Source organism: Leguminivora glycinivorella, chromosome 2 (genome assembly GCF_023078275.1).
Source record: "Leguminivora glycinivorella isolate SPB_JAAS2020 chromosome 2, LegGlyc_1.1, whole genome shotgun sequence".
Lineage (NCBI taxonomy): Eukaryota > Metazoa > Arthropoda > Insecta > Lepidoptera > Tortricidae > Leguminivora > Leguminivora glycinivorella.
The window spans coordinates 29908102-29934834 of NC_062972.1; the positions used below are offsets into that span (position 1 = coordinate 29908102).

The following is a 26733-nucleotide window of genomic DNA, read 5'->3' on the forward strand; positions in this document are numbered from 1 at the left end:
ATGGTGTGAGCCAGCTTTAGGAACTGGGGGGTTACCATGACGTACTAAAGACGTTCAGTTTAGGTTGAGAGAAAGGGACACAGCTATAGCAGTAACATAGCTCCGTCCCTCTCTCTCAACCTAAACTGAACGGCTTTAGCACGTCATGGTAACTACCCTGGTCCCACCAAATGCGAGGAAACTTACAGTGGACAGACGGGAACGTGTAAATAAAAGAAAGAGCGAGCGATTTAGAGGACTAACTATTTAGAGGATAACTCGTTCGCGCCATCGTCGTCTCTCGAAGCTGGCTATGTGTATGGACCGAACTTGGAATTGGCGATATTTGAACTTGGTTCCAGTAAGTATTTCTATCGCTCACAGCCACTATCAGATGGTGTGAGGCAGGGGAAAGGCCAAGATAACTTCTTTGGAAAGTAGAGATTTTTTAATCTTACGTGGCATTTTATTTTAAAGCGGAAAATTAGATTTTTTCTATCGTAGCATGGAGGTTCAGGGTGATTTATTTATTTATTTATTTAAACTTTATTGCACAATTGGAAAAAAAAGTACAAATGGCGGACTTAATGCCTTGAGGCATTCTCTACCAGTCAACCATAGGGCCAAACAGAAATTCGCGAATGTGGGTGCAGTGATTGTACAGTTTTGTCTTATTTTTTTAGCTCTCGTTTTTTTTATTGACCCTCTTTAAGAAATTACGCTACAACGCAATTCAAAATACTACATCAATCATTTAAATAAAATTTACATCTAGCGTCCTAATCTGGCTAACATAGTTTAGTTTAATTTATATCATAATGATAAATTACATTATAAATTATGCTATGTTAACCTATATGAATTTACATTATGATCGCCAATATAAATATAATTATTTCACATGCCACAAATAAAAATATAATAAAATAATGTAGGCGAGAGGCTGGCAATATGTCACTGCAATGTCACAGTTTCGTATTCTTTCAACCCCTTATTTGCCAAGAGTGGCACTGAAACCTGAGTATTTTAATGTGCTCTGCCTATCCCTTCATGGGACACAGGCGTGATTGTATGTATGTATGTATGTTATTTCACATACATTCATTCAATGATCTAATGTCAATAATAATAATCAATACAAAAAGCGTAAAAATAAAAATGAAAACTACCGATTTACACGATAAACTGCATTTACAAATAATCCAACTAAAAAATAAATACATAATTGAATAGGTACCTGTCAAATGAAAAAAATCTAATAGGTGATCGTCATATTAGAGGTAAAATTAGTTAGAATTAATATCAATAATTAAGAGAAAAACAATGTCAAATAATATCAATTTGACATAACATAGTGATCAGACTAGTTAGCGCTATCGCTTAAACACCATCAAAGTGGCCCCAAATTGTCTTATAGCGACCCCGTTTACTTATTACCAGAGCGCTTTGTGACTTTTTCTTTTAAAATTCACATCTACAATGTTACCCCTGAAACCCGATATTCGATTATAAGCCATCTGCTTTCCAGTAACACAGATTTCCCAGCAACAATCTTCCTATCAGTAGGCAGTACGAATCACCCATCGCCTCGGCGGAAAGATTCATTCCGACAAATCTCATTGTTATTCGTGACAGGGTAGCTGTCAATATTTTCCATATAAATTCATATATTCACGACACCAGCGGGCAATTTTCAGACGATGTTACCATGTAAATGAGTAAGGGTAGCGGTGACTGGATAGCTGATATACATACAGATTTGTGAGATTTGTCTGGTTCGAGTCTGGTGGGGAATCTGTCAAAATGAGGAAGTTAAAAACGGCGAATGTTTCTTCAGGTACCTGGGTAGCCGAATGGCACAAACGCTCACGAAACGAAACGCTCGTAGTTATCTATCTCTATCGCTCTTGCGTACTGGCGCGACAGAGCCAGACTCCCTTTCGCGGCGTTTCGTTTTCGTTTCGCGTCGCAGAAATGCCATTCTACAGGGCCTGAAATGTATAAGTACTAAAATTACAAATTGTAGGTATTAGAAGTCAGATGAATTTCCAAGTTGAAGTCGTAAAGTTCGTTATAAGAAATTTGAATTATGAAATCTTACGTGGACTTTAAATTACAGTTGTCCAACAATTCTTGATACTTTTCGTTGCTAGAAATTAAAAAGCGTATTTGAATAATAAATCTCAGATAACAGAGTTTTTTTTTAATTGAACGATTTAATACAAAATGTAAACTGTCTTCCAATTTCGTATATTATAATTATAATTTAATAAATAATACAGTACTAAGGTTATTGGGATTTCGGAGGATGGAAAAAAATTGGAGCGAGTTGGAACATTTTGCGCGAGTCGTCTTTATAGAGCGGGAACGTAGGGCCTTGTCGATCAGAGCTAATATGATTGCACGAAGATTTGCTCGGTGTTCAAATGACAGTAAAGTGACGTTGTTTAGAGCTTTTTGTACAACATTTTATACTTGCAGTCTATGGCGAAAGTTCAATCTTAAATCGTATAAGGCCCTACAAGTACAATATAATAATGCATTTAGGGCGCTGATGGGGCTGCCGCGATACTGCAGCGCATCGGGGATGTTCGCGGAGGCGCGTGTGGCATGTTTTAAAGCTACTATGTGCCTGCTGCTTCTCTGGTGCGGCGTGTGCGCTCCTGCTCCAACAGCGTCATGTCAATGATTGCGAACAGGTTTTGCCCTTATGTCGCATTTTGTTGTGGGCTTCATGCACCTGTGGTTGACACACATTTAATTTTAATTTAATTTATCACACTCTGAGCGAAAGAGTACTGATTAGATACTTTAACTGAATTTCTGAATAAAAGAACTATATTATTTCGAGCCGAACTAATGAATGAAGGAACATCTAGTGAAGTACTTCATTAGAATCTTTCATTCACGAACTATTAATTAGGTACACTCATTGCGGTGTTTGGTTGGTCTTGAAAATATATCACCATGTAAATGGCCCTTATAAACGGTTATCCTTCTACTTACATCCACATTTGACCCTAAAAAGTAATATTAATGATATGTGAATGTTTTAAAATTGGGATCTCCGGAAATTGATGTTTCCTTATTAAATGGAATATGATTTGTTGGTCATTTGTTCTTGTTTCTGTTGATGGCTCGTGGAAAATCGTAAACTTTTTTGCAAAGGAAGAACGGACGTATTCAAATTCAAATAAACATCATAAGTTAGATCTGTTAACGGTATGAATGGGATTTTTAATTAAGAGTAATTAATAATTAAAAGGATTTCTAAACTACGTTTAGCCTACGCTGAGTGCTTACCATCAGTCGTGTTGTATGCTTGTTTACCACGGTATAAATTAAAACTTGCTACAAATTTAAAATCCGTTGTTCGTAAAAATTTTATTCTTAAATTTAATTTAAAACTAATCAAAGTAAATAAGTTCATCTTAGTAGGATTAAATCGTTTCAAATCTCTATAAATAACTTACATTTTCTTTGTGAACTTACTAATACTCTTAAGTATTGTTAAACGCTAGATTTCAAGAGTACACTTGTGAACTGTATTAAATTCTTTAGCACAAGGTTTATAAATCTTAAAAGGGCTTAAAGTTGGTTTTTAAGTACAAAAGAGAGTTTGATAAACTTTCTAAACTCTTACTTATTTTACACCGTTATCAAATAATCAATTAATTATTGTCCAATTTAGTACAAAATCGTTTGAGGAGGTTCCTGTAATTTGTGTTGAACTCAGGGTGAATGGCTTAGTATTAAATTCTATACAATGTACATCATTGAGTTAGTATCACAGAAACAATGTAAAATTAACATTGGAGTAATCTCTTGTTCACGCTCATGGAAAACTAATTTTACCTATCCTTTGAGACTGTTTTGTGTTTCACTTATACCTAATGTAAGCAAGAAAGATGAATTCTGCCAAAGTTCAAAAAATATGTATTCACCACACCAACTGGTAAAGGCTATTCGAAAAAAGATAGCAAAATTGCATTTTATCCACAAGAGTGCAAAGTAATTTCATACAAATTTTAACTTGATGTCTTAAGCTGGCTGGTAGAATTTACCTATAAATGATGATTTTGAATCATAAATATTGAATAAATTGATGGATTTGATTTAATTTGATGTTTTATAGTTACAATTTTGTTCGTGTTGGTGTGGTGAAAAATGTTGTGTTTCACTCAGTGGCAAAGTTTGTTTAACCTACGAACCCTCGCAACGCTCAAGATACCACTTTTTGAACCACTCGCTACGCTCGCGGTTCAATATTAGAATCTTTCACTTGCTCGGGTATCAATATTGGCACGTGCGGTTAAACAACAACTTTGCCCCCTTGAAAAACAAATAACTACTTATTAACCTTTTCGCTGACAGTGCTTCGCCTGTCGACATACTGTCACCGAAAATATATATACGGATATGTCCTTTCTGCGGCAGTAGTTCGGCTGTCGACGTAGTGTCAGCGAATGGGTTAAACGACCACTTAAGTAGGTGGCTTATCATCAACTGGCTGAATTCACATATTGTTTTGTTGTTGCGTCGCGTCAGAATGATTATAATATAAATAATTTTAAAGAAGTCAAAGGCTTTAACTGTTCCCAATAAAAAAATAATACGATTATGATCATCTAATTATCTCTTAATATCGTAAAAATCACGGAAAATTACATTAGCTGTATGGAGAAAATGACCAATGCTCCAAACGGTTACTTTGATATATACTAGAACCAAAAATTACATAAGGTACAGCGGGGCAATACTCGACTAGGGGACAAATTGTAACTAATCCATTTTTTCCATTATTAAACTATGATGTTGAGTTCTACATAATATCCACGCCTACCATAATATATATAACCGGTGGACAATATATTTATTTATATGATAATATATAAAACAATATAAAATGATGAAATCAAAAACTGAAACAATCCAAGCAATAAGTGACAATGTGGCCGTCGGTGAAAAGACAATTTTGCTCACGCTTTTCAAGACCATATTCCAATTGTCGTTTTGGTGCATTTTCTGTGGGCCGGTGTGTATGGGCACGTGGACGATGTGGATAATCTATTTAATAATGCAAACATTGTAAAACATGGAAAAAATGGACCAGTTACATTTGCCCTCCAATCAAGATTTTCTCCGCTGTACCTTACATAAATTTTCTGTCACATTTGAGCTCTCGAGTAGAGTAACAGCCACTTAGTTCCTTTTTGGTAGCTCTAGTTACCAGCTGTCACCTTTATTTTACTTGACAATAGAGTAGGTACACTGACAATTTTAGAGCAATTGAGTGGGTATTTTAAAACGTCAAAATATCATGGTAGGGGCTGGGCTCTGTTAATTTAAAAATCTTACACCAAAACTTGCAGTCTAAAGAAACAGTTCCGTAATTTCTTTCACTACAATGCGCCATTCTTTAACTTCAGAATTCAACGTAAGATTACTTTTCAATATTTTCCTCGTAATTTAAGTTTTCAAACAGCCGAGATTTCCCACGGGGCTGTGGGGACGAGTTATTTCCGTCTGTTTTCTCACTGTTTGTTTCGTAAAATTATAATGTTTAAAGGGTCAAGCTGACCGTCATGTGAATGAATATAATATAACTTCATTTATACACCGTGTTTTTTTTGTTTTCCGTTAAATTCGACACGTCGTTGGGTTCATTATCAGGAAACACCTGTATATTACTTTTAGTTAAATTCGCAACAAAAAAATCATCGCTTTCATACATAAGAATGAAAAGAAAAGATAAATAAGAATAAACATATAAATGAATTTATTAGTGTATTTAGTAGACCCTTAAGAATTACATTCAAGTTAGTGTCAAGTGATTTACTGCACATGTCAAAACAAATAACTTTAGTAAGTGGTAAAGGCTGTCACACACGTGTTCAGTAATTTTTTTAATAACTCTATAACCGTAAAAGTTAAGACGCATGTTTCTTAGACACAGACCAACCCCTATAGACATCCATTACAAGACGACTCGCGGTCGCCAGCCTTCCTAGTATTTGCACTGATATAAGCGCGGGCGCTTGCCGTGCCCGATCAGTATCGACCAAGTAACAGACCCGAAAGCAGCGCGTGTTTTTAGCACTAAAAAATTGGAAAAGGGTATTTTGATGCCTTAAAGATGTCCACCTGTAGTGTGAAATGGTGTGGAAAGGTAACAAGAAGCTCAAATTTAAAAACAGACGGCATTACATTCCACAAATAAGTCATATTTATAATTTATTCAGAGCCGGCATAGGTCAACTTACATTGGCCACTTACGCGTCAGTAGAGGGACAGTCATACTTCTGTCCCTTTTCATCTGGCGCGACTGCCCGCAGTCCTTGAAACGGCCAATCACAGCGCGCTTAACACATTCCCCGCCCGCTCCTCGCACCCCAAACACTGGTGACTCGTATCGCGAACAAAATATACAAGATTGCCACTCTATAGGAGGTTCTCTGTGTTCTTAGATAAATTAATAGTATATGATCTAAAGAACCTTCCCTTAAAGTTAACGGAATTAAATAAAAACAGGGTGTGTGAATGCACGCCTGTACCCAAAAAAGGGCACATGAATCTGCTGTTTCAGTGCCACTCTTGGTTGAAAAAATAAAGAAATTTTATTGTGTATCAGTGCAGTGACAGGTAACTAATCCATCGCTCACAACACAATGAAACCCATATGCCGCGGTCGATTTCTGCCCCACTCATCATCCTCCTTGCGTTATCCCGGCATTTGCCTCGGCTCATGGGAGCCTGGGGTCCGCTTTGACAACTAATCCCAAGATTTAGCGTAGGCACTAGTTTTAACGAGCACTAAAATGTTGCCAGTTTTTAATTTCTACTCTTTTTGGTCAGACTGTAAGGACATCACGGGACGTTATGTTGAGTGGTACCTACTTATTTATAGCATAAACAGTATAATCGTGTCTCAGTCCCTAATTCCTTAATCACTTGTCAATATACCCGCAGATTGGTGTCTAATTCGGATTACCTGTCCATGATGTCAGCGGTAATCCACGTCGGACTTATTGTACAAGTATGTACCAATCACTGAGTGGACATGTGTCGTGTCGGTTCAACCTTGTCCGGTGTGGTTTACATGATCGGACTAATGCTTCTGTGTCTACCATGAGGTTATAATGCGTGAATTGATAACGAGAAGCAGAACCTAAGTGTAAAATTAATAAAGTCTGAAAAAACGCTAGTACAGTTAGCGTCAAAAGTAGCGGATCAAACAACGCACCAAAAGTATCTGACATCCTAAATATATTTTCTAAATATGTGCGGTCAGAATTGGAAGGTCAGATGGCAGTCGCTGTCGTAAAAACTAGTGCCTATGCCAAATCTTGGGATTAGGTGTCAAAGCGGATCTCAGGCTCCCATGAGCCGTGGCAAATGCCGGGATAACGCAAGGAGGATGATGATGTGCGGTCAGAATTGTCAAAGTCTCATTATTATTTTTCAAATTGGCGTTCTAAAACTTTTAATCTTGTATCGAGAAATAACACTATAAGAATAGGAATATCTAAGACTGTAAGTACTACAACCGTGACAAAAAACACAATAATCTTGGTAAGTATCTACAAAATATACCTTCCATTTTTTACGCTTGGATTTTCAACATAAGCCTACTCGTATTATAAGGACATCACTAGTCGCGTCCCATCCCTACGCATCGCTACGCATATATAGAATGTCACTAAGCTTTTATTTAGAGATTCCGTTCAATAAACTGTATAATTAATAGTGGTATCCTGGTGTTTTTACTCTAATAGTATATATTAAGATATTCCAAATATTAGAAGTAACTTAGCTAAAAGCTAACAGTAATTTCTTTGCTTTCTTTAAAACTCCTTGTCAATACAAAAAGTATCAACAAAATACGAAACTAAAAAGTTGTTAAGAAAATAATCAGTTTACTCGTCGTTCACAAACTTTTCTGTTTTGCTTTGTATCGCATTTTATCATTATGCGGGAATATCTATAAAAATGTCAAGAGAAAATGGAATATTCTAAGCAAAATGTCTCTGTAAGATAAAGACCCAAAGGCTCATTCAGATGTAACAACTTGTTACTATGATATATTATTGTGTTTGATACCTGAAGATTCCTAATGGTGACTTGTGTACATTAATAAAAAATATTCGAAAAACTCTGTTCCATTACGAAATGTTTTCTTGCAGAGATTTTCTTTACATTTATGTGTGTGATATACAGTGGAAACGTAATTTTTTGGGACGTTGTTAATGAGCTTGGAGAACCCAAAAATATCAGTAATAAGAGGTATGTATGAGGTTGGAAAAGTCCAAATAAATATCGTATCAAATACAATCAAAACTAGTAGCAAGTTTATACATTTGAATTGGTCTCCCGTTCCGAATCTAGTTATCTTTTTACAATATGTATTCCTTATCTTGTCAGTAGTTGCTCCAGAATTCTTTTTCACAATGCGTTAATATTTTACAAAGTTGGTGGTATATAAGCGTGCAAAAGTCGCCTATTGGACGCCTGCAACTCGAGTCAAGTGATGCTGATAGTGACATTTCTCACCGTATCAAAACACTACACTTTAGGGATAACAAACAACTACACAAAATCCACCAGAATCAATATGCGTAGATTGCATAGCAAACGGGAACTGCTTCCGCTGTGATGTGTCCTAGCACACAAAGCCAATAAAACTGACAATCCAAAAACCCATACCTGTACACCTAGGGAACAAATCAAATTATTTTTTATTGAATATTTTTTGATTTGTTCTTTTTTTTAAACACCGACGCAAAAACGAAGGGGTGTTATAAGTTTGACGTGTCTGTCTGTGTGTATGTCTGTCTGTCTGTCTGTCTGTCTGTCTGTCTGTGTGTGTGTCTGTCTGTGGCATCGTAGCTCTCCAACGGATGAACCAATTTTGATTTAGTTTTTTTGTCTGAAAGCTGAGTTAGTCGGGAGTGTTCTTAGCCATGTTTCATGAAAATCGGTTCACTAGGTCGCGGTCGGGGGTTTTTTCAAAATTTTAATTTTGTGGTTAGGTTATTGCAAGTAGTCACACTACTATATATATATATAAATTATAAATTGAAATAGATATCATACACGAAAGAAAAGACGGCAACACCCGGCTCGCCCACCAGTGGGCTTTGTAGTTTTTTCTTTCGTGTATGATATCTATTTCAATGTATATTATAACACATACCTGTGTTAAATTTTTTTCTTACGTATGCACATTACGATGGCACGGACCCGAAGACATAAGAAATAAATGTTCTATTTTACGAACTCAACGTCATCTAATCAATACGCATGTTAGCATAAAAAATGCCTCATGAAATTTTTATTAGCGAGCAAATGTCGCATATATTTTTTACTGCTATACAGGGTTACTTTTTAGTCAGTTAACAAACTTCGTATAAATGATCGCTAAGGTAAATGAAATATACGTTTTGTTTTATTTTTATCCCATCTCAAATAAAAAAAAAGAAAATTGCACCCAAATTATTCCACAAAAACAGTAGAAAACTTGGTCACCCTAGTTACTGACGGCAGCGGCGGAGGCGAGGAGTGAGCGGGGCACTCGCGCGCGGCCAGTGGCAGCGCTTGCGCAGGGGGTGGGGAGAGGCGGGTGGGCGGGGAGCTGAGCGGCGTCGGCAGGGTTCAAAGATGGCAGCTTTTGTTCTTAGCCGCGCCGGTTTTACAGCGATTACAAATTTTCCTTCATACTTTCACGGGCTTAGGACCGTCAAAGCCCATGTCGATAGTCAATAAAAAACATTTAACATTTTAAGACAAATTAATTCACAGAAGAAGTCGATAAAGTGAAAAACGACATGTGCTTAGGCAAATTGGAATCAGCTAAGTATTTACAATAATCGTTTGATTTAGGTACTTACAAATGGAGTCCATTTCTCCTCACTTAACTCACTTACACTAATTAAATTGTTTGCAGACATGACATGGGAGACGAGCATTAGGCAAACCGGTATTTCTTAACACAGGCAGTATCTCTGCCTCGTACAACCTACGAGCCGCTCGCAGATTGTTATTAGCCCTGGCGTACACTCTCACCATTTCATAAAACTCGCGGTTTGAGTACATCGTTTCGCGTTAGCTCACTGGCGTGCGAGGAAAACATAAAACGACTATCCGTAAGAGAGCGCGGCGTGAGACTGAGGGGCGGTGTTTCTTTTGTAAAGCGGCGAGCGGCGCGCGCGCTCCCCCGTCATACCCAATCATGCGCCGGCCGCCGCTGAACTCAAATGAACCCAAAATCAGCTGTGTGTAGGGTGTCCGTAATTTGTAAAAATTATGAGGAATCAAAATAAAAAAATAATAAATCTTAAAAATAATGTTTTTTTATTGAAATGGGTTCTATTAACGATACTGAATTCAGGGTTTTTTTTTTGTAAGGTGACTAAAAAATAACCCTGTATATCACTTATTTGGTTCCAAAAATTTACGGCGTACATTTCCGTCGCAAAGAAATTGGGTGATATAATTCAAATATATTGTTTTCTTGGGGTTTATTGTGCGTTTTATTGTAATGGCTGGAAAATTTCTGAATATGGTACAAGGTCTGGGTTGTCGTTAAGTTTAATGGATTTTTGAAGTTTACGCTTCTAAATTATTAATTGCCGTATACATACTCGTAGAGTGTTTCTGCGATGTTAGAAAGATATCTGCCAAAACTAACGTTTATTAAGATAAAAAAATGTTGATGCTAGTATACCCATGTCGTATCAAGAGCTAATATTTGACGTATGTTAAAGAATGAATCGGAAAATAAAATAAAAAATAAAATTCAAAAATCAAAGCTCTAAACTTTTTTTTTTAATTAAGTATTATTGACTAACTATTTTTTTAATGAAATAGGCAGCAAACGAGCAGACGAGTCGCCTGATGGGAAGAGCCACGCCACTTATGCGTTGCCGACCTTTGAGAATCCTAAAAACCTGTGGCCTTATTTTATTGACTTGTCATATCAGGCGTCACTTTCGCACAGGTAAGTACATACTTGTTGGAACGTGACAGACATCGTGAAAAAATGATCTCAGCTGTCCATCATAGTCTTACTGCTTCATGAAGAACCCCATATATTTAGTAATTTCCTTCCATTATTCTATTTGATCATCATCCAATATCTCATTAGCCTGGTCTTACAGCAATGACTGGTCTGACGGCGAAGCAGCGTACCGTGAACGTCTCAACTCCACTCCGAGCCGAATTGAAACTTTGCCCTAATTTATTCCGAACGATCGAAATTCTACACCTTATCTGGTGTCGGGTTAGTTCGTTTTCCACTTATTGCGTTGTTAGCCCTTGATGGAATTACGCTTTTATCTTGAAGGTTTTAAGGTCATATTGGTCCGGAAATACCACAGTTGACCTTCGTTCCACAGTTTAGCTGTGCGAGGCAGGAAGTTTCTGGAGAAAGGCACAGCAGACTGCCAGCAGTGCCAGCCATCTAAGTGATGAAGATAAAAATTTTGTTACTCTTCCATAAGGTTACTTTAGAAATTTGATTTGAAATATTTTTAACACAAATCTGTTTTCTTTGTGACCGACCGAATCTAAGAAAAAGAACTTAACTAATAATTGATTTTTAGCACCTGTATGACGACGATTTTGATTATTATGATTTTACTCGTGTATCAATGTCAAAATTGATACATCGAAAACTGAAATGAGATGAAACTTATTATTTAATCACATGATTAAAGGTAGAAACGAGACTAACCCGAGACGCAGAATTTAGAAACTCGCTAAAACAAAGATAAATCTGAATTGACTGGGAAGATTAATGTTAGAACTTTATGATGGACTCGGCAGCGCCGCTGCGTGTCAATTTTCACCAATACCTACTTGGCCGATTTTTTACAAGAAACTTGAGAACATTCATTTGGATGACGAAAGGCTTCCATTATTGGAGCATCAGGTTTTCATTTGTTTTTGGTGCCGAGTTTTAAATGGGGGAAAAGTTTAGATTAAGGGCCGGTTGCATCAAACCGTATGTCACCGTTAAAGCGTTCGTAAAATTTTATTGTATGGGAAGTTCTGATATATGTCTTTCAAATGTGGTTGATGCAACTGGCCTTAATAATGAGAATTGTGGATCTGGTAATTGTGATTTGATTATAATACTGTCAATCAAATACATATTTTAAAGTTAGATCGTGTCATTCACGAAGACTTCCTTCATACGTGAGTGTGTTTAGTAAAACGTCCCACTTTGTCGCTTGGATACCATAATGATGAGATGCTTGTATCTTTATATGAATAAATTGACTGGTGGCTTTATAGCAATTGACAACGTGGGACGTTTTACTAAACACACCCACATATTATTATCATGCATTAAATGTTAGCTCACTCTTGTCGCACACGTCTTTTGTTAAAAAAAAGTCAAAATTTCGCTCTCAGTGCAACACAAACACAGTGTTTTGACAAAATTGTTTAGATTTCTGTGTATACTTACTTGTAATTGTTGTAAATCAGTGTAATGAGCAAGAGCATATTGTATAAACAAACATTAAATTGCTATATTCCTGTAAGTGTATTGTACTTAATAATACATATACGGGGTGTTTCAATGAACGTAATACAAAACATGTTTTTCAAACTCGTCTTCCTATTGCTGAGACACTATGTTAGGTCGCGTGTTATTAAATTAGTAAATAATCATTAATATCATTGTTTTCCTAATAGTCATACTTGTTATGGAGAATTTTTGGCCAAAAGCTGCACTTTTGGATGAAAGCAAGCCGCTTTGCATGGTGATAGTAGACATCATAGTAAACGATTTTTTCCCAGGATATCGAAATTTCATCCCTTAGGAAGCCGAGCGTAGCGTGGTGTTTTATGAAAATTAAAAAAATTCTATCTTTTTATTGTATCGTCCGATTTTGACAAAACGTATCTCAAATGAAAGGTATTGATTTGTGTAATTTAAAAAAAATACAAAGAAAAAAAAATTGAAAGAAAATTAAGAAAAAAATAAAAAAAGTAAATTTACGTCTCGCACTGAATAACTTCAAAGAATGACAGACAAAATGTACAATGTCGATATACGAGTTTTTTTTAATCGAAGACAGATAAACTTTTAGTTGAAAACTCAAGACCGCATCGAAATCAGATGAGCATTTTTTAAGATACAAGTTTCCAAAGTTGGGAAAGATCGCTTTATATGGCCAATTTGAAATTCCTTTGCCAGAAAGTCAGAAATAATATGTTTTTCTGACACAGAAAAATACATAGTAACAGTACACATCAAAATAAAATTAAAAATTCCGAGGATATTATAATTTCATCCCTTAGAACGACGAGCGTAGCGAGGTCGGTTACGAAAACCGAAAAAAAAATCTCATTTTTTTGTACGTCGTTTGATTTTGACAAAACATGTTTCATTTGAAAGGTATTGCTTTATGTAACTTAAAAAAAAATATTGAAAAAAATTTGAAAAAAAATGTAGGATTTTTTAAAAAAAAACCTTAATTTTCGTATCACACTGAATAACCGCAAAAAACGGTAGACACGGTATATAATTTCGATATATGATTCTTTAAAATTAAAGACAAATAAATGCATGATTATAAACTAAAAACCGCATCGAAATCGAATCAGTAGTTTTTAAGATGCAAGTTGTCAAAGTTGGCTTAGTTTGTTTATATGGTCGCTTATAAATTCCTTAGCTAGAAAGTCAGAAACATTATATTTTTCTTACAGTTAAAAGTATGCATAGGTAATAGACATCATTATAAACATTTTTTTACGAGGATATAAAAATTTCATTCCTTAAAAACCCTTAGAAAGACGACCCAATAAAAAAAAACTGCCTTTTTTTGTTTTTCGTAACAGACATCGCTACGCTCGGCTTTCCAAGGGATGAATTTTTTATATCCTCGTAAAAAATTGTTTATTATGATGTCTATTACCTATGCATACTTTTAACTGTAAGAAAAATATAATGTTTCTGACTTTCAGGCTAAGGAATTTATAAGCGACCATATAAACAAACTAAGCCAACTTTGACAACTTGCATCTTAAAAACTACTGATTCGATTTCGATTCGGTTTTTAGTTTATAATCATGCATTTATTTGTCTTTAATTTTAAAGAATCATATATCGAAATTATACACCGTGTCTACCGTTTTTTGCGGTTATTCAGTGTGATACGAAAATTAAGGTTTTTTTTAAAAAAATCTTACATTTTTTGTCCAATTTTTTTCAATATTTTTTTTTAAGTTACATAAAGCAATATCTTTCAAATGAAATATGTTTTGTCAAAATCGGACGACGTACAAAAAAATGAGATTTTTTTTTCGGTTTTCGTAACCGACCTCGCTACGCTCGTCGTTCTAAGGGATGAAATTATAATATCCTCGGAATTTTTAATTTTATTTTGATGTGTACTGTTACTATGTATTTTTCTGTGTCAGAAAAAAATATTATTTCTGACTTTCTGGCAAAGGAATTTCAAAGTGGCCATATAAATCGATCTTTCCCAACTTTGGCAACTTGTATCTTAAAAAATGCTCATCTGATTTCGATACGGTCTTCAGTTTTCAACTAAAAATTTATCTGTCTTCGATTAAAAAAAACTCGTATATCGACATTGTACATTTTGTCTGTCATTCTTTGAAGTTATTCAGTGCGAGACGTAAATTTACTTTTTTTATTTTTTTCTTACTTTTCTTTCAAATTTTTTTCTTTGTATTTTTTTTTAAATTACACAAATCAATAGCTTTCATTTGAGATACGTTTTGTCCAAATCGGACGATAAAATAAAAAGATAGAATTTTTTTAATTTTCATAAAACACCTCGCTACGCTCGGCTTCCTAAGGGATAAAATTTCGATATCCTCGGAAAAAATCGTTTACTATGATGTCTGCTATCACCATGCAAAGCGGCTTGCTTCCATCCAAAAGTGCAGCTTTTTTTTCATAACTAGTATGACTATAAATCCTGTTATTTTGGTCGCAACATGGTTCCCCTACCTAGGTTGTTAAGAGAAAATAGTTCGAACCTGTTTTGTAGTATAAACTCACCTCTTTGTTTAATTACTTACCTAAACGGACATTTTATGAATAAAATGCATTTTGACATGTTACCTGTCACAATAATCAACACCTTGATAACCAGGGAGCGTACTTTTCGTGCCGATGACATCAATTTGACGTCACGCTCCATATAGGGTGATCACAAATAAAATTGTTTTATTGTTAATTATTAATCATTAGTCATCAATCATTTTAAGTTATAAATCTCTTTGCATGGTAATGAATGCAAGAAGGATGGTGTGCTTTACGTTAGAGAGAAATTCTCTTTTCTACGTATTTCTTGTAATGTGTTGTTAACAATACTATTTAATTAAATTTATTTATAAAAACAAATCAAATAATTTTATTCACGTTTCACATTTCAAGTAGGTATTATTTATGCCATATGTAAATGGACTACTGTATTTGAAGTAATTTGTATATGTTGAAAATATACCAATGTAATTGCACCTCCATGTTAGGTCTATTATTTGTGTTTATGACATGTGGTTTAAAAACTAACTTCCGGGGTTCGATATTCAAATATATGTGTCATTCGTGTAAATGCAATGGTGGTTTGTTGATCTAAAATAAAACTCATTATCACAATTAAAACTGTTTTCTTTATTTAATTTCATCAGGTTATGGGCCCAGCCACAGCCTGGCGCATATTCCTGTAAAATTATCTAAAGAATTCAGGAAGTATATCGTCAAATAAAATGTGTCGGCGAGAAGTATAAAAGTGAGGTATAGGACGCCATTGCTGAAAATTTATAACTTGCTCGGCGCTCAGAGTAAGGAAGGACAGCACGATGGATTTGAATTTAAATACAAATAACAGCTTGATAAAGTTGGAAGGCTCCAGTAACTGGAATATATGGAAATTTCAAACAACCGTATTGTTGCGAGGTCAAAAATGGTTGGACATTGTAGAAGGAAAGACGGTAAAACCGGAAGAAACTGGCAGTGAACAGGCTGCTTGGGAGGCAAAAGATGCAAAAGCTCAGGCTTTGTTGGTAACGCGCATGACGGAGAGCTCCATGATGCATATATTATCATGCTCGACCTCAGCTCAAATGTGGAAGAAACTGCTTAGTGTGTATGAGCAAAAAACGGAGACGAGTATCCATATTGTAGAGAACCGTTTCTTTCAATACAAATACGAAGCAGGAACTGAGATGTCAACATTTCTGTCAAAGATTCAAGAAATGCAGAATCAACTTACACAAATGGGCGAGAAAGTCTCTGATAAATTCGTTATTACGAAAATTTTAATGTCGTTGCCAGATGAATATAAACACTTTGTATCCGCTTGGGAGTCTGCCCCCGATGACAAGCAAACTATGGATAACTTAGTGGCGAGATTGTTAGTAGAAGAGGAAAGGGTAAAAGAGAAGGGCGAAGGGCGAGAGCCAACCTCGTCGTCGTCAGCTTACGTAGCGAAGAATAAAAAGAATGCTAAGTGCATGAAGTGTGAAAATTTTGGACATTATGCCAGTGAGTGCAGAAGTAATAATAACTATAACAATAGTGAAGGTCAAGGACATAATAACTTTAATAAGTGTTTTTATTGTGGAAAAGGTGGACATAACAAAGCACAGTGTTGGTTTAGAAAGAACAAGGAACAGAATAAAAGTAACGCGTTTGTGGTGTCTGATTCAATAGGATCCTGTAATAAATCGCTTTTCATGGTTGACTCAGGGTGTAGCGAGCACATTTGCCGCGAACGTGGATTATTTTCGACATTTACCAGTGTAAACTATGATTGGAAAGTCGAAGTAGGTAATGGCGCGGAACTTAGTGTGCTAGGCCACGGACAGATGGCGGTTGAAGTGTATAACGGGAGTGAATGGATTGATACAACCATAGACAATGTTTTGTTCGTTCCTGAAATGAAGTCTAATCTCTTCTCTGTCAACCGAGTGACAGATAAGGGTTACTATTTGGTGACAGATGTCACGTCAAGCAAAATTTGTAAAAATAACGAAGTTTGTGCGGTCGCAAAACGAATTGGGAAGGCGTATTATTTAGAATTTCGTTTTAAAAACAATGTGGCGAGTGTTGCTAAAACATTGGAAGGTACCTTGATCGAGTGGCATGAAAAATTAGCACATCAAAACTTCGATCATGTCAGAAAAGTGCTTGAGAAAAACAACATTGATGTTAAGTCTACCTCTGTTCCCAAGTGCGAGAGCTGCCTCGAAGGCAGGATACATCGATTGCCATCTAGTAAAAGCGAAAATGCGACTACCAGAACGTGCGAACTAATACACGCCGATACTTGTGGCCCGATGGAAGTTGAGTCTTTGAGCGGTTCAAAATACTTCGTCGTATTGAAGGATGACTTTTCGAACTACAGAACAGTTTATTTTGTGAAAAACAAATACGAAGTGAAGGGTTGTATTAATGATTTTCTGAATAAGGCGGAAAACATGACAGGAAACAGAGTTCGAGTGTTTCGTAGTGATACAGAGATAAACAGAGACGTGAAGGAGATGTTGTCGAGACGCGGAATAGAACATCAGACGCGGAATGAAATAACAGAGCGAAATGTCAATGCTGAACCCGAAATACGTACCCTTGTCGAGTCTGCTAGAACCATGCTGAATGCCAAGAACCTGCCAAAAGAGTTGTGGGCAGAGGCAATAGCAGCAGCAGTATTTGTACTGAATAGGACTGGTAAAAGCAAAGACAGTGAAAAATCTCCTTATGAAGTCTGGTTAGGGAAAAGTTTTGACATCCACCAGTTAAAACCCTTCGGTACTCCAGTATATACTCATATTCCAAAAGAGAAGAGGAAGAAGTGGGACCGAAAAGGGGAAAGCGGATTGATGGTTGGATATGGAGATACTGTGAAAGGCTATAGAGTGTACTATCCTGATACAAAGAGTGTGGATTTGAAGCGGGACATTGTTTTCTTGGAGAGTATAGAATCAAAAGATGGGAGTCAGCAGGAGGTCACTTTGACCATTAAAGAAAACACAGAGAGAAAAACTGAAGAGCCTTGCACTGAGCCAGAAGGGGAGTTGTCAAGTGTCAGTGAGAGAACAGCAACTTCAAGTGCAGAGGAATCAGGAAGTGAATATATCCCATCTGGTGATGAAGTTGACTTGAAAGAAATACCTCCACGAAAACCAAGTTCACGGATAAGAAAACCACCTGAATTTTACAGCTATAATTGCCAGAGTGTCCGAACTACAGAAAATGAGCCTGATACATACAAAGAGGTAGTGACCCGGCATGAGGCTGTTGAATGGTTTGAAGCTATAAAGGGAGAACTGAAGACATGTGAAAATAGTGACAACTGGAAAATAGTGAGTGATCTAGGAAGTGAAATAGTGATCAGTAGTAAGGTAGGAAGTGAGTGTTTAAGAAAAGTGGTAAGAAAGAGGCTATGCAGCATAAAACCAGGTTAGTTGCTAGGGGTTTTGTGAACAATGACATTAAATTTAAATGACATTTAGGCTGTTTGTAATAATTGCAACTTAATTTGCTAAAATAAAGAAAAGTACCTATTAGTAATAAAACTATTGTCAAAATAAATAAGTCTAAGGGCTTTAATGTACCTGTTAGTGTTAAAATGAAACTTTTACATTTGTAATGATAAAAGGAAGGTTTGTTTATTGTTTGTTAGCTGTTTCAGTAGTGAGTAGATAACAGAAGTGTGCAAATGATTTGTCATTGACAGCATTATTAAAGGATACTAAGATATGTCAAACATACTCTAGATTTGAAATTTATCTATAAATGTTAAAATGGTGTTTTTAGAGGCATTTTGTAACTCAGACTGGGTGGAGGTTTGAAAGATAGATAATCCACCACAGGCTATAAGCTTTAATTTTTCAAATTGCTTGATATTTTTTGAAAGAAACAAATATGAGTCAGTTTATTTTATTAACAGAATTGGAGTATGTTGTAAATGTTAAAACTAGTATTGTAATTAGTCAGTGAAGCTTGTTGGTTGATTCATTTAATTTAAAATATATAAGAACCAACCAACAACCCGCAGACATGCTATGTAATTGCATATGTAGCATGTAAGTTAGTTGATATTGTATTTGAGAAATACTGATTAAGTCTTATCTTGTTTTAAAGTGTAATTACATTGAGAAGGGGTGTTGAAAATATACCAATGTAATTGCACCTCCATGTTAGGTCTATTATTTGTGTTTATGACATGTGGTTTAAAAACTAACTTCCGGGGTTCGATATTCAAATATATGTGTCATTCGTGTAAATGCAATGGTGGTTTGTTGATCTAAAATAAAACTCATTATCACAATTAAAACTGTTTTCTTTATTTAATTTCATCAGTATACGATTAAAATGATTGACGAATAATGATTAATAATTTACAATAAAACTATTTGTGATCATCCTATACGGAGCGTGACGTCAGATTAATGTCATCGGCATGAAAAGTACGCTCCCTGTTGATAACTGTTAAGACACATACAACTCACGTCATGCCATGACGTCACAGTGAGTGACCATATGACACTTCAAGAGTTGGATTTATTTATTCTACAGGTTGTGCTGGCTCCGCAGCGGAGTCCGCGGCAAAGGCTAAGCACGCAAAGTACTCCGCGTAGGAATCGGCTTACGACTTTGTGCCGGTGGCGATTGAGACGGCGGGGCCTTGGGGCTCAGAGGCTCGCTCCTTTTTCAAGGAGTTAGGGCGTCGTTTGCGGGAGAGGGGCTGCGATCCTCGTTCTGGGTCGTATCTGGTCCAACAGGTCTCCATTGCCGTCCAGCGGGGTAATGCAGCGGGAGTAATGGGGACTTTTGAGCCAGGTACGATCCAGGGAGGAATATTTTAGTTTTAGTGTATGACATGATTTGTATTGACTTAATTTAATTTTACATTTTAATTGTAATTTTGTAACTATTAATTATGTGTTTGTATTGTTATGTTTATATTTATCAAGAATAAATGATATTATGTATTTTATTTATTTTGTTAGAAAATTATCAAAATTTAATTACGTAGAATTTTAAGACCTGGATACGTGCATTGTATTCTACGTCGTTAATACAGTCGGAATCACGTGTTTTGTATTACGTTCATTGAAATACCCTGTATATTATTTTCATCACGTCATTTGTTAGTTCAAGGATGAAAGAAACCCATTTTTGTCAAGGTATAGTTAAGCGCTGTAATTCTCTTTTTCAAATAACTTGAAACTAGGGATGTACCGACTAGTCGCCGACTAGTCGGGAAAGCCGACTATCCGGCCACATTTGTAGTCGGCGATTAGTCGGCGACTAGTCGGCAAAAAGGGCCGATTAGTCGGCACTTCATTAGTGATAGAAAAACAGTACAAAATTAAATTATCAGCTGAAAATAACGGTTGTATTATGTAGCTATTAGTAATTCTTTTTTCTTGTCAAAACAACAAATATCTGTTATCAACACAGAAATAAATTTCCTACCTAGGATTATCGACTTCATAGGCAGGATCACTACCCACTAAGCCAAGCCGGTTGTTAAAAATGGAAAATGTAAATAAATATTGTCATGAACCTTTGAAAATCTGTAAAAAAACCATGAAAGCGCGAACGAAGGACCAAAAATGACATTCAAAATGTGAATTTATCGAAAATTATGTTCTGACCGACTAGCCGACTAGTCGGCCGACTAATCGGCCACCCAAGCGCCGACTAGTCGGTAGTCGGCCTAGTCGGCCAAATCAATAGTCGGTACATCCCTACTTGAAACACGTGGAGTGTATTAAAGGAAACAATAATACTAAATATAAACGGTCAATTTACCTTTCGGTTTCTTTGACGTATTTTATTAAGCGACGGTGCTTAAAATGTCATTTAAATTTCAGTTATTCATGCTAATTGTAGTTAAATACAAAAATAAATATTGGTATAACAGGTATTTTTGATATGTAAATATCAAAAGTCCATTAAATTTCTTCTTTTACAATAGATACCTACACCGCGGCCCCGGGTTCGAATCCCGGTAAGGGCATTTATTTGTGTGATGAGCACAGATATTTGTTCCTGAGTCATGGATGTTTTCTATGTATATATTATATATATCGTTGTCTGAGTACCCACAACACAAGCCTTCTTGAGCTTACCGTGGGCCTCAGTCAATCTGTGTAAGAATGTCCTATACTTATTTATTTAATAAATCATTTATAAATCATTATTCATGAAAAATTGTACAAAAGGTATTTTTCTTTCAATCCATCCATTCATCTCCATTCTTCTTTTCCATAGATACCGGCACAAGCAATGTGTAAAGGTATACATGATGCTCGTAGTAAGCAAACAGAACAATTTTAACAGCGTATTCCTGATCCCATTTTTAGGGTTCCGTTCCAAAAAGGTACAAAAGGAACTCTTATGGTGCGACTGTGTCCGTCTGTCACATTTCTAAATATCTCGAGAACTACTTATATCACCTTGAAAATATAAATAAATAAATTATCAGTTATTCTTAACTATTAATTACCACATTTCAGAGTAGTTCATTTAAAATTGAAAAAAAAATATGTTCTTACTGTTACTTAGTGGAAACCGAAAGTTAACATGAAATATCAGGCAATATCACAATAGGCTTGTTATTAGCCATTTCAATTACGAGATAAGAAAATTGAAGAACAATTTTATTGATACATTAAATTTTTGCAAACATATCCACATTGCAAGCGTTTCGCAATATAGAGAGAGGTACAAATAATACCTAAGAACATATTTTTTTTAATAAATAAACAACAACAAAGGAAATAACGCGATAAGAAAAGTATTTCTTGAAGAACACAAGGAATTTTATACAAAGGTAATGCATTGTTATTTAAATAAGCTGAATAATTTAGATGGTCGACGAAACGTAAGATTCAGTGGGCTATCTTACCACGCTGACAATGAAAATTTTGTCGTCATCGTGACCTCAAAAAAATCTCTTTGCGATCATATTTCTATCATGAAATAAAAGGCCGACCACCTGCGGCAATACAATACAACTACAACAACGGTTTGCTCACATGTCCGCAATGTCCGCGAACATTTAGCTAGCTACGTCAGCCATTTGCGAGCACATCAGAGCCGGCAACGGACTTGAAAGCAGTCGCCGTGGCCGTATCGGCCGTGGAGTCATTATTTTTTCTATCATGAATCACTTCATTTTTCAATACACCTGCTGGGCAAAGTTGAAAGGAAAGCAAGTGGTCTGTAAGTAGATGTAGCGTTATCTTGCAGAGCCTGAACTGCTCGAGCAAACGTCACACACGGAATTATGAACAGCGAACATTAGGAGTCGTTGCAAACCGCAGAATTAGACAACCATCTTTTTCTAGTTTTTCGTAATAACAGTGTCATCATAAATGTATGTTCCATTTTTCCTGCAATTATATCGTCCTTCGAACACCTACCGGACAAAGTTGGACGGTTTGGGAAAGTGGTCTACACGTACACTGAGAGAAATTTGCATTGTGAATTTAACAAGTTCGACTTGTTGCGGTTTATCCGTTTGAATTAGCCAAACGTATGTTTAAAAAAAATATGTGTCAGGTTGTTTTTATAAAATCGACTTGTTGATTCAAATATATTGCCGATTCAAATGACAAGTAGCTTGTTGTTTGAACCAAAGAGCACGTAGGCGCTATTTTAACTAAAAAACTTGTTGAACGAACATGAAAACTGGTTGTATTTTCTCTCATTGTAGTGTTATCACACGGTCATGTAGCCTCAAATGCGAATGAACAGCGATCTGCAAACTAGATCGCAAAGATTTATAAGCTTTCTCAAAAATTATGATCTTTCATAAACCTGCTGAATGTGCATACATTTCATCTTCATACATACCTAGTCTATAATTGTTAGACGAAGTTAGAAGCTTTAGTAAGTGGTCTGCAGCGTTATCTTGCGGAGCCTCAAGGGTGCTCAAACGCCGTGCACTGAATTATGAACAGCAAACTTCAGACGCCGTTGCAAACCGTAAAATGGTGCATAGGTACAGACATATGTATTTCCAGAATTTGTTGGTAGTCAAGATATCGAAGAACTGTTGCATAAATGTTTAAAATTAAAAATATAACGTATTTGCTTGAAAAAATTACAAAATAAAACTAAGTTGTATATTTAGATAGCTTAAAGTCTCATAAAGGCCTTTATCTGTAAGGCAAATTAGTCAAAGTATCAAGGATGCTGGCGGCATTTCTTCGTATCAAATACGCACCGCACCAAGGTCATCTACTCAGAGTCTACCCTGTGTGAGAACGAGAAAGTTATTTTTTCTTACCTCTCATTTACCCGAGAAAAATAGTTTCTTAGCTACTTTGCGTTGTGTAAGTTTTAAATTACACTTAGCAATCTGTCTGGTTAAAATAATTATATATACGGTCAACTGGGGTGACTTTAAAACGGAGGGGCTACTTTGAAAATTTAGTTTTAAAGTCATAGTGTAAGTAAATTCGGGATTTTCTAGGGTACATTTACAAGAGTATTTATTGATCTAACTAGTTTTATGAACAGTTTCAGTAAATAATGAATAATGTTAATTTCAAAGCCGTTCAAAGACCATCAAAGTAACCCCAAAATTTCCTAAAGTCAGCCCGGTTGACGTATGATTGTGCAGTTATCATACGGTATTTATTTGTTTCCAGTAATGAAACGAATGTGTATTTTTATTTCTAGGTTCAAAGGATACAATTAAGAATTTAATGGAACTTCTGGAATCGGCTGAAGATTGAGTAAATAGTCTACAATGTGGATTTTAATTGGTATTATTCTATTCCTGATTACACATATAATATTTTTTGCATATAATAGTGCTTTATGACATCAAACGAATTCAACTAATTAATAGACTCTGCTTGTGAATGTTTGGTCCGTTTGGTTCAAATCCCTGCAAGGACATTTATGTGTACACCTATACCTAACATTTTGGTAAATACTTCAAGAACTATGTCAGAAAATATTTTTAAATTAAAGGAAAAATTCACACCTCCAGCAGGACTCGAACCTGCGACCTTGGCCTTGCCGGGGCCATCGCGCTTTCAACTGCGCCACGGAGGCCTGCTGGATGTGTGAGAATTTATCCATGCCTTCCCTCAATTCTCAACCGCCTTAGGGTGGCGTTATAGCAAACATCTACCCGTAAGAATAGATATCTTAACAGGCACTGGAGTCTCAATTTACAATCCTGCCGTAGTCCTGCCGGAGGTGTGAATATTTCCATTTTTCCTTTAATTTAAAAATATGTAATATCGCTCGCAGACGTTTCTGCATGATAAAAAACAATTTTATGTCAGAAAATGTTATTGTAAATTTGCCGATTTTTAAAATGTTTTGATTAAATAAATAATATAAGTATATAAACTTTCATGTTACAAGAATAAAATGATAAACAGTTATTAAATGCGCGGGACCCGACCAAATCATACAAGCAAATTGGGGTAATTTCAAAAGTCGTTTAATTTCCAAAGTCACGTAAAAATCAGCATTATTTCCATCATATCAAGATTCCCCTTTTGAAATTACTTCAGCATTGAAATGTGATTCGAAATTACCTCAATATTATACACTAAATTAATAATTATTATATTCTTACAGCACTACTATCAACTTTCATCACCTGCATAACAGCTCAAAAAGACGCCAAACTCAACCACCAAATAATGGCAGAATACAATCTCATCTATCCCTACGAATGGCGGCAAGGAGAATTCATAGACTTGGAAAAAATGCTCGACTGCTACTGTCCCAGAGTCTACTGGCCTTGCTGCAGCAGTGAGGGCGTCACCTATCCGAATCATTGCGTACTAATCTGCGATAAGAAGTCCTTGAAGAGATTGGGCCCCTGCATTAAGTATAGGAGAGATATGGACCAGGTTATGACTATTGTTTTACCGAGGGATTGGAAGAATACAACAAGGAAGGATCTGGAGCATGTGAAGCCTGGTGATTTTATTGTTGAACGAGTTGATAAGTGGTAAGGTAGGGATAGTCATTTTACAGTTTGTTCAGGGATTGTACTTATAAAATAAATGGATTTTAATTGGCAGTTTTATTGATGAAAAATGAAAATGCAAGCTCAAATTACAAATCATTTATTCAGCAAATAGGCCACAGGAGCACTTTTAACGTCAATATACAAGTTGAACTGAAATTACAATTGATAATACTAACTCTAAGTTCTAACTAAAGTATTACGCTACTACAATGATTAGAGATGTATAAGGTCTCTAAACGTCGATATTTAACTAAAAACTACACATAATAATAATTATAGAAAAGTACAAATACAAAAAAGAAGTCTAAAATTACTTTAGAGATGCAAATGACTCTAAATGTCACAACTAAAGATAACAATATGTATACTTAATCTAATTATCCTTAGAGATGTATAGGGTCTCCAAGAGTCAAAATCGTATAGGTTATCAAAATATTAACTAAAAGAAAAGAAACAAACGAGAACCGAACAAAGTGTCCTCAATTAACCGATGTGACAATCGTTCACGCTCTGCACCGTAGCGACATCTCTCTTCCGTATTGATGCATGAGGGAGCCAATTGCGTGAGTAAGCCAGAAGGGTGAAATGATTGTTAATTCGACACACACTTTTCACAGGCTGTTGGCCGTCCGGCAAAATGATATTTTTTTTTTTTTTTAATTTAATTTCATGACGCATTGGATTATCTGTAATGTCATTGAAATATGTTTTCAAATAAATAAATAAATAAATAAATAAATAAATATTCAGTTCGCCTCTTAGGTTGTAGTAATGCCTTATCTATTTTCGGCCACTTGCGCCAACGAAAATGGAGGGTTAACCCGAGTTTGACAGATGACAGCCCACTAACCCTGAGTTAAGTGGCTGGTGGAAGAAGGCCTTAAAGGCGAATATTTGTGCCAATATCTTTGATCCGACAGTTGCTCATTAAATAGGGACGTAGGTAAATTGACAAATGTGAGTGTGTTTAGTAAAACGTCCTACTTTGCCGGTTACCATTAAAGCGAGATTTACTTGTATCTTTATATGAATAAACTGACAAAGCGGCTTCATAGCATTCGACAAAGTGGGACGTTTTCCCGTGCACACTCACAATTTAATAATTTTTATCAATTTACGTATAGGTAAAACTATTAAAAATTTAAAATCTCTCTTTCTGAAGCCTTTGCACCTTAAGTAGTCTCTCATTTCGTCAAGTAAAATATTTAAGATAATATCTCTATGTCATTTACTTAATTAATCTCCAACTTCAGACTTAATTAATATTAACTACAGTGTTATTCATTCCAACATCAGTCTTAGGTAATTACTTAACCTATTTTATGTCATGTATTTCAGACCTAAATTGATTAATAACAAACACTATTAGCAACTACAAACTAGTATACTAACTCGTTACAAGTTCGTCTTGAACACTTTAAGCGAATCTTCGCTTTGTGAACGAATAATTAAGTTCCAAGTTTGCCTGAGCAATTGTATTTCTGTTATACAACATTAATTAGGGTGTCAACACATGATGTACTCAAAGACTGACTTGGAGAAGTGTTCAAGCACCATTAAGAGGACTTTGAAACTCAGGATATTAGAAAGGGATAAAAGATATACCACGCTTTGAGAAACATGCGATGGAAAATTTCATAGCCCGGGTTTTGACCTTCTCAAAAAATTCTCAATATTAAAAGAGAAGAATAGGGTAAGTCTCACGACGATTAGTCCGTCGGACGGTAAAGGACTCTCAGTTCGTTGGTTTTGT

General features: G+C 35.8%; 1 protein-coding gene across 3 annotated transcripts in view; it reads left to right on the forward strand.

Moving 5' to 3' along the window:
* The first annotated feature begins 264 nt into the window (after window positions 1-264).
* Window positions 265-26733, forward strand: part of LOC125242274 — a 41666-nt gene continuing 15197 nt past the window's right edge. The window contains exons 1-4 of one of the 3 annotated variants that reach the window (XM_048151034.1): window positions 324-340; window positions 10846-10975; window positions 23663-23748; window positions 24581-25029. In XM_048151034.1, coding sequence (XP_048006991.1) covers window positions 23733-23748; window positions 24581-24963 — 399 coding nt within the window. In that variant the 5' untranslated portion in view covers window positions 324-340; window positions 10846-10975; window positions 23663-23732 and the 3' untranslated portion in view covers window positions 24964-25029. Of the gene's footprint in view, window positions 341-10845; window positions 10976-21674; window positions 21807-23662; window positions 23749-24580; window positions 25030-26733 lie in introns of those variants that run through there. The other 2 variants (XM_048151033.1, XM_048151032.1) reach the window with 2 other exon arrangements.